The sequence below is a fragment of the Melanerpes formicivorus genome, unplaced genomic scaffold, assembly GCF_026170545.1.
Source record: "Melanerpes formicivorus ecotype bairdi unplaced genomic scaffold, bMelFor1.0.p_v2 SCAF_30, whole genome shotgun sequence".
NCBI lineage: Eukaryota > Metazoa > Chordata > Aves > Piciformes > Picidae > Melanerpes > Melanerpes formicivorus.
In genome coordinates, this window is record NW_027142382.1 from 755,840 (window position 1) to 767,888 (window position 12,049).

The following is a 12,049-nucleotide window of genomic DNA, read 5'->3' on the forward strand; positions in this document are numbered from 1 at the left end:
ACTGCTTTCCTAGTGCTGCTTAGACACCTGCTTCCTTCCAAAGGAATAGATAGGGAAAGAATTATTTTTTTAATTACATGAATTTCTCTCTTGCCAAGCCTAGTTTAATAATAAATAGTTTTGGGATAAATCTCTCCATCACCTCTGCAAGCCTGAAGACTTGTGCTCTGGAATAACCAATTCTGCTGTGCTGCGCAAGTCAGTGAAAAAAAACCGTAAAGGAGTGCGACTCATCACACAGTTGCAGCAATACTAAAGGCAATGGCACTGCAATTACAGGCTGGGAGATGATCGGCTGGAGAGCAACCTGGTGGAGAAGGACCTGGAAGTCCTGGTGGGTAACAAGTTATCCATGGCACAGCAATATGCCCTTGAGGACAAGGCCAACGGTATCCTGTGGTGCATTAAGATTTTGTGCAGCAAATAGAGGTATGTTCTCCTTCCCCTCTACTCTGCCCTAGTGAGACCTCACCTGGAATATTGCATCCAGTTTTGGGCTCCCCAGTTCAAGAGGGACAGAAATCTGCTGGAGAAATTTCAACAGAGAGCTACAAGGATGATTGAGGAACTGGCTTGATGGCCGCACCCAAAGAGTGGCTGTCAATGGCTCCATGTCCCAGTGGAGGCCAGTGACAAGCGGAGTCCCTCAGGGATCAGTCCTGGGACCTGTCTTATTCAACATCTTTGTGGGGGACATGGACAGTGGCATTGAGTGCACCCTCAGCAAGTTTGCTGATGACACCAAGCTGTGTGGTGCAGCAGACACGCTGGAGGGAAGGGAGGCCATCCAGAGGGACCTTGACAGGCTGGAGCCAACCTCATGAAGTTCAATAAGAGCAAGTGCAGGGTCCTGCATCTGGGTCGAGGCAATCCCAGGCACAAATACAGGCTGGGCAGTGACTGGCTGGAAAGTAGCCCTGAAGAGAGAGACTTGGGGGTGCTGGTGGACAAAAAGCTCAACATGAGCTCTCAGTGTGCACTTGCAGCCCACAAAGCCAATCAGATCCTGGGCTGCATCAGGAGAAGTGTGGCTAGCAGGTCGAGGGAGGTGATCCTCCCCCTCTACTCAGCCCTGGTGAGACCCCACCTGGAGTACTGTGTCCAGTTCTGGAGCCCCTATTACAAGAGGGATGTGGAGGTGCTGGAACGTGTCCAGAGAAGGGCCACGAGGATGATCAGAGGGCTGGAGCACCTCTCCTATGAGGACAGACTGAAGGAGTTGGGGCTGTTCAGTCTGCAGAAGAGAAGGCTCTGAGGTGACCTAATTGTGGCCTTCCAGTATCTGAAGGGGGCCTACAGGAAGGCTGGGGAAGGACTTCTCAGGATATCAGGTAGTGATAGGACTAGGGGGAATGGAATGAAGCTGGAGGTGGGGAGATTCAGGCTGGATGTGAGGAGGAGGTTCTTCACCATGAGAGTGGTGAGACCCTGGAATGTGTTGTCCAGGGAGGTGGTTGAGGCCCCGTCCCTGGGGGTGTTTAAGACCAGGCTGGATGAGGCTCTGTCCAGCCTGATCTAGTGTGGGGTGTCCCTGCCCATGGCAGGGGGGTTGGAACTAGATGATCCTTGTGGTCCCTTCCAACCCTGAATGAAACTATGAAACTATGAAACACTGCCTTATGAGGAGAGACTGAGAGCCCTGGGGCTTTTTGGTCTGGAGAAAAGACGACTGAGAGGGGATTTAATAAATGTATATAAATATATGAAGGTTGGGTGTCAAGAGGGAGAGGACAGGCTCTTCTCACTTGCACCCTGTGATAGGACAAGGGGCAATGGACATAAACTACAGCACCGGAGGTTCCGTCTCAGTATGAGGAGGAACTTCTTCACTGTAAGGGTCATGGAGCACTGGAACAGGCTCCCCAGAGAGATTGTGGAGTCTCCTTCTCTGGAGACTTTCAAGATCCATCCGGATGTGCTCCTGTGCCACCTGTGCTAGATTCTATGGTCCTGCTCTGGCAGGGGGGTTGGACTTGATCTCTGGAGGTCCCTTCCAACCCCTAAGATCCTGTGATCCTGTGCAACTTCAGCCCAGATGGTGAAGCCAGAGGAAAGCTGCACAGAGATGATTCCTTCCTCTCCCACAAATTCATCTGTCAGTTTCCCCATTATGAAAACATTAAGTGCTCTACAACCTTAAAACAGGAGACTGTGCATTACCGTGCACACACACACTGCAGGAGACTATAAAATACGAATAAATGCCTTCCTTTGTAACTTGGATAATCCTCAGTGAAATATAATTTTGAAAAATGTCTGTACTGAGTCACTTTCTTAAAAGATCTTCCCAATAATTTTTTCACAACACCCATATGAAACATCTGGAGATATAAACTGTGACATTGATAGTGACTGCCCTAAAATCTGATCCAATTATACACAGTCACGCACAAAACTTATTGTTGAAACTGTCTGTTTTCTCTTCAGTGTTCTTCAACTTTCATTAGTAGAAGAATAGAGTAATAGCAACTGATAAAAGAACTGCTATGGTATTGGGTTGAAGCCTAAAGGTTGATTATTTTAGTGTTTTGGGGGTGGGGGTTTGGTTGGTTGGTTTCTGGTTTTGTTTTTTTCCAAATGCATGAATGAGTGATACCAATTAACCAGAAAGCTACTCATGAAGAGTGGTTCTCAGGAGTAGCTCTTTTCTGGATCCTAGCCTCACTAATGAATGATTAATTAGTAAGATAAAGCTGAACCCTCAAGTGGAATTTTTTCAAGTATTTCAGGTTTTCATGTATTAAAAGATAAAAAATTTGCATGCCTTTAAATATATAATAAAGGTACCAACTATATTTAAACACAGTACAAATGAGACCCTGACTAGAGAAGAGGAGGCTGAAGAGAGACGTCATTGCTCTGTACAACTACTTGAAGGGAAGCTGGAGTGAGGAGGGGACCATCTTCTTCTCCTTGATGACAAGCAACAGGACTTCAGGAAATGATTGCAAGATGCAGCAGGGGGAGGTTCAGGCTGGATGTTAGGAAATTATTTCTTCACTGAAAGGGTTATCAAAGACTGGAATGGTCTGCCCAGGGCAGTGGCGGTGTGTCCCTGGGTGTGTTCAAGTGGTGTGTGTGGCACTGGCACTTAGGGACATGGCTTAGTGTCGACCCTTCAGTGATGAGTCAAGGGTTGGACTGGATGATCTATGAGGTCTCTTCCAACTAGATATATTCTGTGATCCTGTGAGTACATTGTGGAAAACATCTTAAAAAGTTACTATATTCTAAACCCAGTGTCCTGTAACATGTTTTTGTGTACTAAGGTGTGCTAAACTAGTGGTTTTCAAATAGAGGTTCTTGTACCCCAGAGAGTGTGCAAGAAAATCCATTAGGTCACAATACAAAAATATTTTTTGTACAGTCAACAAATTAACTGTACAACTTAATGTGGACCTGATGGAGCGGGTCCAGAGGAGGGCCACAAGAATGATCGGGGGTTGGAACACCTCTGCTATGAGGACAGGCTGAGGGAGCTGGGGTTGTTCAGCCTGGAGAAGGATCTGGGGAGACATGAGAGCGGCCTTGCAGTACCTGAAGGGGACTTACAAGAAGGATGGAGAGGGACTGTTTACAAAGGCCTGTGCTGATAGGAGGGGTAATGGCTTCAAACTAGAGAAGAGTAGATTTAGATTGGATATTAGGAACAAGTTCTTTACTATGAGGGTGGTGGAACACTGGAATGGGTTGCCAAGGAAGGTGGTTGGGGGCCCATCCTGGCAGGCTCAACAAGTCTCTGGGCAACCTGATCTAGTTGAGGATGCCCCTGCTTACTGCAGAGGTTGTAGGACTAGATGACCTTTGGAGGTCCCTTCCAACCCAGACCATTGTATGATTTTCTGATTCTGTATGTATAGAACCTGTAAATAAATACACATCTATTGGGTGTACACACAGAAAACAGCAAACAGAAAAGTTTGGGAACTGCTGTGCTAAACTACCTAAAAAAACACTGAAGAAACAACTTAGGGATACAAAGTGGAGCAAATTAACACACTTTGCATCTGAACTATCTAAAGAAGAATGTCTTTGTATGCTAATTAAATGTATATGCAATAGACAGAAGGAATAAAACCAGAATATAAACATAAAGTAAAATGAAAAGAATTACACTGACTTACATCTATATTTATCTTCCAGGTGTGCTTTACAAAGGGACACAACACCAGTTTTGAAAGACAAGACCCGGATCCTTCCTGTTCGACCCCTAATGAAAAAGAAACACTGGCTGATTATATTGTCCATTCATGGCATCATTTGTGTACTACAACAAAGTTCACTGCAGTACTGCAGTCACCACAAATGAACTCCCACACAGAACCATGCTGCATAGTACATGTTGGCTGGTTATTAGGCAAGTTAGAAGCAAATGATAAAATATGCTTATGGCTTCACAGGCATAGCTGAGTTGGATTTGGCTGCTGTATCAATTCTACCAGAAACACTCATTGAGAAATAATCTCTCACCTACTTTTCTATGACAAAGTGAGAGCAAAGGGACATTACCCCACATTTATTTGAACAGGTTTCTCTATGAACTACTGCTGAGAAACTCTGAGAGAAGACAAAGTCTCAGACAGAGCAGTAAACCATCCCTATTGCCAAGACACAATCAAGGCAATCCCAGGCACAAATCCAGGCTGGGCAGTGACGGGCTGGAAAGCAGCCCTGAGGAGAGAGACTTGGGGGTGCTGGTGGACGAGAAGCTCAGCATGAGCTCTCAGTGTGCACTTGCAGCCCGCAAAGCCAATCAAATCCTGGGCTACATCAGGAGAAGTGTGGCCAGCAGGTCAAGGGAGGTGATTCCCCCCTCTACTCAGCTCTGGTGATACCCCACCTGGAGTACTGCGTCCAGTTCTGGAGCCCCTATTACAAGAGGGACATGGACGTGCTGGAAGGTGCCCAGAGAAGGGCCACGAGGATGATCAGAGGGCTGGAGCACCTCTCCTACGAGGACAGACTGAAGGAGTTGGGGCTGTTCAGTCTGGAGAAGAGAAGGCTCCGAGGTGACCTAATTGTGGCCTTCCAGTATCTGAAGGGGGCCTACAGGAAGGCTGGGGAGGGACTGCTCAGGATCTCAGGGAGTGATAGGACTAGGGGGAATGGAATGAAGCTGGAGGTTTGGAGATTCAGGCTGGATGTGAGGAGGAGGTTCTTCACCATGAGCACTGGAATGGGTTGTCCAGGAAGATGGTTGGGGCCTCGTCCCTGGAGGTGTTTAAGACCAGGCTGGACGAGGCTCTGGCCAGCCTGATCTAGTGTGGGGTGTCCCTGCCCATGGCAGCGGGGTTGGAACTAAGATGATCCTTGTGGTCCCTTCCAACCCTGACTGATACTATGATATTATGATACTAAGACAATACAGCTTCACTTTAATTTGAAATGCAATATAGCACTTGTTTTTAGAAAGACTTTGCTTACTGTCAGCACTGCCCTGCCTTGTTTGAGAAGGCAACAGGGAGCGAAGCATAAAAAAGCAGGCTCTGCTCACAGTGTGCAGCAATGGAAGCACTTGTAAGACATTCAGGTGAATGATGAAGCTTGCCTAAAAATCACAAGGCAGGCAGGCTGTGTGGTTATGCCATCAACAACACAAAGTGGTGTCTGAGCTCCTCTTTGCAGTACTCAAACCTGTCCTGCACAGTGCCAAGGAGCTGATATGCTCCACATCAGTCTCCATGCTCCCTCTGGTCAGATTTCCCCTCACACTCACTCCTGCCTTGTAATGTGCCTGTGCTGTCACTTTTTTTTTTTTTCCTAACATAACTGTGAGAAAAAAAAAAAGTCTTCCTCTGCGCTGCAGGGCATACGGTGACAAACCCTCACATCTTCTCTCAGTCGTCTGGCTTAGCTCAATTTACTTCCAGTTGCTGGCTTCCCCCAAGACTTTTAATTTCTTGTAGCATTTCAAGTACATAACACCTATTGCAACTGAAGGCATCCACAACATAGGAAGCCAGTGTCTAAACCCAACATTTTTGAAGCAGAGCTTCATCAAGTGTCAAAGAATCCCCAGTAAGAACACCACTAGGAATAAAATAAATCAGGTGCAGGTATGCCATAGCCATGCATCAGGCTGCACTGTTTGGCAACGATGCATGGCTGCATGTTGTCTTCTTAATCCTATCAAAGTGCTGCAGGACCCAGTGGTGCTCATTCACATGCCTGTCTCCCCTGCCAACACTTTAAAAGATGCAGATGGAAACTGATGGACAAAGCCAGATTTATACTAAAAATTCTTCTCTTTTCCATCAAGAGTAAGCATTTGTTGTTTACCTACGCTCTCCACACTCCACTCCTCTTATTCCTCTCCCTCAAATCTTCTCCAAATTAATTATCATCTGTGCCCTCAGAAACTCCTGCTGATGAATACCAGGCTTGTGCAAATTATACAGGAGAAGAATGTAAAATGATGATTTCCCTGCTAGGCATATTAAATTGAAACTTGCACAAATCCTAAGCTGTTCAGTTCACTCTCCTCTCCACCCAAGTCAAACCAGTAATTTAGCATGTTACTGCAAATGAGCATGAGTGACTGATCAATTAAAAAAAAATCATCTGAAACGTGTTAGATTTGCAGAGCTGTGCCCATAATTAGAACAGCCATTGACTGTGAATTTGATTAATATCTTTACAAATGACAGTTTTCAATTATAAGAAAAGTAAAGATTCAGTACATTTAATTAAATGTCTCCAGTACTGCTCTGCACTTCGGTTGATCTCTGCCTATTAAGTTTACAATGAAAACGAAACACATGTAACCCCCAAGGTCACCTCTCTTACCAGTGCAATTCAAACCTGAATTTCAGCAAAATAGCTCCCAGCTTTCCTCACACATAAAACACCTCCCTGTTTCATTGTGCCCTGCAATATACAGTTCCCTCACATACCTAGGGAATTGCCTGGAGGCAGCCAATTATAATTTCTAATGTTGTACTTTTAGCACAGTGCAACACAGAGAAAACTCGACTGGACACAGCAAATCTAAACTGGACAGTCCAGCCTAGGAGCAGCCTGAGGAATGACCTTTATTTCCTTCCCTGCTCCTAACATGGCTGATCTGGATTAACATCCCTGGGACATCTTTTCCAGTTTTGGCTAACTGGGTATCTTAGAATCATAGAATCATAGAATCAATAAGGTTGGAAAAGACCTCAAAGATCATCAAGTCCAACCTGTCATCCAACACCTCATGACTACTAAACCATGGCATCAAGTGCCACGTCCAATCCCTTCTTGAACACCTCCAGGGATGGTAACTCCACCATCTTCATCTATATGTTACTTATAGCTGATGATAATTCAGAGGTGGATCAGAGTTCTGTGGAAGCCAAATCAGATGAAAGAAATAAAATCTAGCTCTTAAATGAATATAGCCCCCTTCCCTACTACCAGTACACTACACAAAATACACTGTAATCTAGGTAATACACCTCACAGGATATTGCAGCTGTTGCAGAGGACGTTATAGACAATGGGCTTACTGGAGGCGATTCTGCAGGAATGGACCCTGTAAAAAATGTGGACCTTTTTTGGTAGGTGATCATAAAAACTTCAGTGCTGTCATAAAGACTGAATGGAAGAACAATGTCATAGCACCTAAATAGGGTTCAAAATGGCAACACAAATATAATCATTGACCTATGTCCTTCCATTTCTAAACATAAATGTTTATTGTGCTACAGCAATGAGTGTGTCTGGCTGAAGGTGGCTGATAAGAACCTTCCAAACACAAATGAAGACTTCCATTGACTTTCTTTTTTTCTTTTTTCATTGCATTCACCAAATATAAAAATGATGGCTTACTCTTCAATTAGTTTACAAACCTGTGTGGGAACTTGCCTGTGCATTATGAGCAACATCACTTACCCACTGAACAGGAATACCTACATTTTCCTAAAGTAAATTTACTCTGTTTTATCTATGCATATAGGCACACTTTTAAAAATTAATGTTTAGATAAAGTTTTCCTGAAATCTGACTGCTGTGGATTATAAGGACATTAGAACAGATAAGCCTCTTCTCCCAGGTTATTAGTGACAGAACAAGAGGGAATGGCCTCAAGCTGTGACTGTCTAGGTTTAAACTGGATATCAGGGAAAGAAAAATTCACAGCAAGAGTGGTCAGGCATTGGAATGTGCTGCCCAGGGAGGTGGTTGAGTCACCAAGCCTGGATATGTTTAAAGGTCGTTTGGATACGGTGCTGGGGGATATGGTTTAGGGGTGAACCTTGTAGAGTAAGGTTATTGGTTGGACTTGGTGATCCTGAGGGTCTTTTCCAACCTGAATGGGTTCTGTGTTTCTTCCAACCTGTGATTCTGTGATTCTTCTGTTTTTGAACAAAAATTATAGATTGAAAGCTAGAAAACATGGATAGCTCTGAAAAGATTTAACATCCAGAAATACAGACATGCAAGAGGCTATACAAGTGTTCATACTGCTCCTTCTTGGTAACTCTCTTGGATTTATCCAAATATATCTAGAAAGCCATGTGAAGCTGTGGCCTGCTGAGGACATGCTGTCCCCCAGAATTGCTCTGAACAGAATGCCATTTAAAAAGTTCTCTTTTCCAGCTCTCTTATTGCTTAGCTCAATAAAGCTAGGACTGTAAGCCTAACCAAGGGCTGTATTGATTGAGTTAAATGCAGGCATTAGACCATTAGGTATACTAAACTTTCACTTCAACTGGCTGTTTTCTTCAGTTTCAAGCCATTCATTTTGTAATAGGGCAAAGAGCTCATTACCCCTTCCCCCACCTCCTTGTGCTGCTGGGAAAGCTCCTGAGCACCCCACGTTCAGAGCACCCATACATACGTGTCATAGACATTCAGCAGCCAGTTGAGGCACATGTCCACGCAGAGGGGAACATTGACTAGGTTATTGTGCTCTTGTTCCAGGCGATCATAAATGGTAGTCAAGCAATTAATGATCTGCAGGATATCCATTGGCTGGTCATTTTGTTTGAGGTTGTGCTGGTCCAAGGCATCACATGCAGCAGACAAACTCAGAAGATCCACTGTTAAAATATGATCAAAAAAACAAACAAACAAACCCACAATAAAGACTAAGAAAGCCTGGCTGTATTACACGTACCAGAAAGACCACAGAACAATTTACCTGGCTTTTATGACTGGTCAGAGGACATTTTACATCCTCTGAAAGACACATGCAAGACTGGTTTCAAGACTCCTACAGGTGCACTGTTTACACAGCTGTAGTCTTAGAGGGTAGTGTTTATAAAAGTGAAATGTAGTTCCTTTTTAGCTGTAAAGTCCCTATTATGCTATTCATACCCTATAGAAATTTTACACATACATTACTATGGAAGTGAAAATTACTCATTTCATGTTTTATGTTCCTACAGATAGGCTAATATTTGACTACTATATCCAGCAAATATGCTCTAAACATAGTACATGCCACCAGCTTTCCTGAGACACGCTGTCCATTTTCCACAGAAGTCCAGCAATCTTAACTGAACAAAACCCCACAAGGAATATGCAAACAAATCACAGCTGAACCAGTATTAACCCTGCTTGTTACTTCTCCTCTGGTGAGAACAGGCAAGAGAAGGTTCCAGAAATATCTTTTTCAATATTTATTAATGAAATTCATCCATTTTTAACTCTGCAGAGCATTTTCATTTATAACTACCTCTATGACATGACAGAGTGAGACACATTTAAACTTATCAGTTAACATGGTGCTTGTCATGGACCTTTAAAAATATTGATTTTCATTCCAATTTCAGTCAGTTGCATTTTGAAATTTGGATGTCCAAGGCAAAACAGAACTTCCCTTTCTCAGCACTGAGTCTCCACAGTAAAATAAATACAACAATCACATTTTTGGGACACCAAATCAGAGAGTTGCAGGACAATGGTTTACAAAGTAAAATGGGAATAAAAAATTAGAATAGAATAGAATAGAATAGACCAGGTTGGAGTCCAACCTATCATTCAACACTATCTAATCAACTAAACCATGGCACCAAGCACCCCATCCAGTCTCTTCTTAAACACCTCCAGTGATGGTGACTCCACCACCTCCCTGGGCAGCACATTCCCATGGCCAATCACTCTTTCTGTGAAGAACTTCTTCCTAACATCCAGCCTAAACCTCCTCTGGTGCAGCTTGAGACTGTGTCCTCTGGTTCTGGTGCTGGTTGCCTGGGAGAAGAGACCAGCCCCCACCTGGCTACAACCTCCCTTCAGATAGTTGTAGGCAGCAATAAGGTCTCCCCTGAGCCTCTTCTTCTCCAGGCTAAACAATCCCAGCTACCTCAGCCTCTCTTCATAGGGCTTGTGCTCCAGACCCTTCCCAGTCTTGTTGCCCTTCTCTGGACATATTCCAGCAACTCAACAACTTTCTGAAACTGAGAGGCCCAGAATTGGACACAGTACTCAAGGTGTGGCCTAACCAGTGCTGAGTACAGGGGCACAATGACCTCCCTGCTCCTACTGGCCACACTATTCCTGGTACAGGCCAGGATGCCATTGGCCTTCTTGGCCACCTGGGCACAATGCTGGCTCATGTTCAGCCTACTATCAACCAGTACCCCCAGGTCCCTTTCTGCCTGGCTGCTCTCCAGCCACTCTGACCCCAGCCTGTAGCACTGCATGGGGTTGTTGTGGCCAATGTGTAGAACCCGGCACTTGGATGTGTTAAATCTCATGCTGTTGGACTCTGCCCATCTCTCCAGACTGTCAAGCTCTCTCTGCAGAGCTCTCCTATTCTCTAACAGATCAACTCCTGTCCCCAGCTTGGTGTCAGCTGCAAACTAAGAACAAAAGAAATCACAAAACATGAGACTCTTGATGCAGATCTTCCTGCTACCATGTGAAAACCCTTTGTAATTCCTCGCAGAGAATTTCCAGGGTGTTGAGTAATAGGGACATCAAAGCCTGGATGCTATTAGTCCTGCTCATAACATGAGCAGTCACAAAGTGCAGCATGATCCAACATGATCTGATGGAGTAGCATCTGGCCCAAAATGGAACTGTCCAAAATCATCCACAAAATTTGTCACAAAACTGGGAGATGAACTGGCCCAAGTGCAAGATGAGTTTTTTCTCTCATTGGAATAAAAATGTGAGTCATAGTAAGCAACATCTTAGTTGGTGAGATCACACCTGAAATAATGTGCCCAGTTATGGCCTCCGCAGTTCAAGAGAGACACTGGAGAGAGTCCCACAGAGAGCTACAAGGATGACTGCAGAACTTGAACATCTTTGCTATGAAAAAAGACTGAGAGACCTGGGGCTATTCAGTCTTGAGAATAAAAGGCTGAGAGTGGATCTTCATCGACATCTATAAATATCTGAGGGGTGGGTGTCCAGAGGAAGGTGCCCAGCTCTTTTTGGTGGTGCCCAGTGATAAGACAAGGAACAGGGGATATAAGCTAGAATGCAGGAGGTCCCACCTCAACACAAGGGGACATTTCTTTATGGTGAGGATGACAGAGCACTGGAACAGGCTGCCAAAACCCACGTGGATGCATTCCTGTGCAGCCTGCCTGAGATGATCCTGCTTTGGCAGGGAGGTTGGACTCGATAATCTCTGGAGGTCCCTTGCAACCCCTAACATTCTGCAATTCTGTGATCTCTTGGTAATGTCAGGAAAATACTAATAATACTAATACTAATAGTAATACTAATACGGAGGAGGAGGAGGAGGAGGAGGAGGAGGAGGAGGAGGAGGAGGAGGAGGAGGAGGAGGAGGAGGAGGAGGAGGAGGAGGAGGAGGAGGAGGAGGAGAAGAAGAAGAAGAAGAAGAAGAAGAAGAAGAAGAAGAAGAAGAAGAAGAAGAAGAAGAAGAAGAAGAAGAGAGTAAGGCAGAGGCTAAATGCAGAACCCCAGACAGGAATATTTTCCAGAACTTGATCCACCTTAAGGGCATAGTTGCCAAATTCACACTTTAATATCCTATTTTACCAGGGATGAATTGAACCTTTGATGTCCTAGTGGAGATGAAAATTACTTCAGCTGAACACAGGGCTGCTTGCTAATGCTGCATGGACTGTATGCTGGGATTTCATAATTGCCA

The 12,049-nt window shown here is 44.6% G+C and overlaps 1 protein-coding gene across 14 annotated transcripts in view; it reads right to left on the reverse strand.

The window, feature by feature from the left end:
- DMD (dystrophin) overlaps window positions 1-12,049 on the reverse strand; it is a 1,318,095-nt gene that overhangs the window by 64,278 nt on the left and 1,241,768 nt on the right. For all 14 annotated transcript variants that reach the window (XM_068155047.1, XM_068155048.1, XM_068155051.1 and 11 more), the window contains 2 exons: window positions 8,819-9,020; window positions 4,125-4,210 (listed from right to left, as the gene is read on the reverse strand). In XM_068155047.1, coding sequence (XP_068011148.1) covers window positions 4,125-4,210; window positions 8,819-9,020 — 288 coding nt within the window. The remainder of the gene's footprint in view (window positions 1-4,124; window positions 4,211-8,818; window positions 9,021-12,049) is intronic.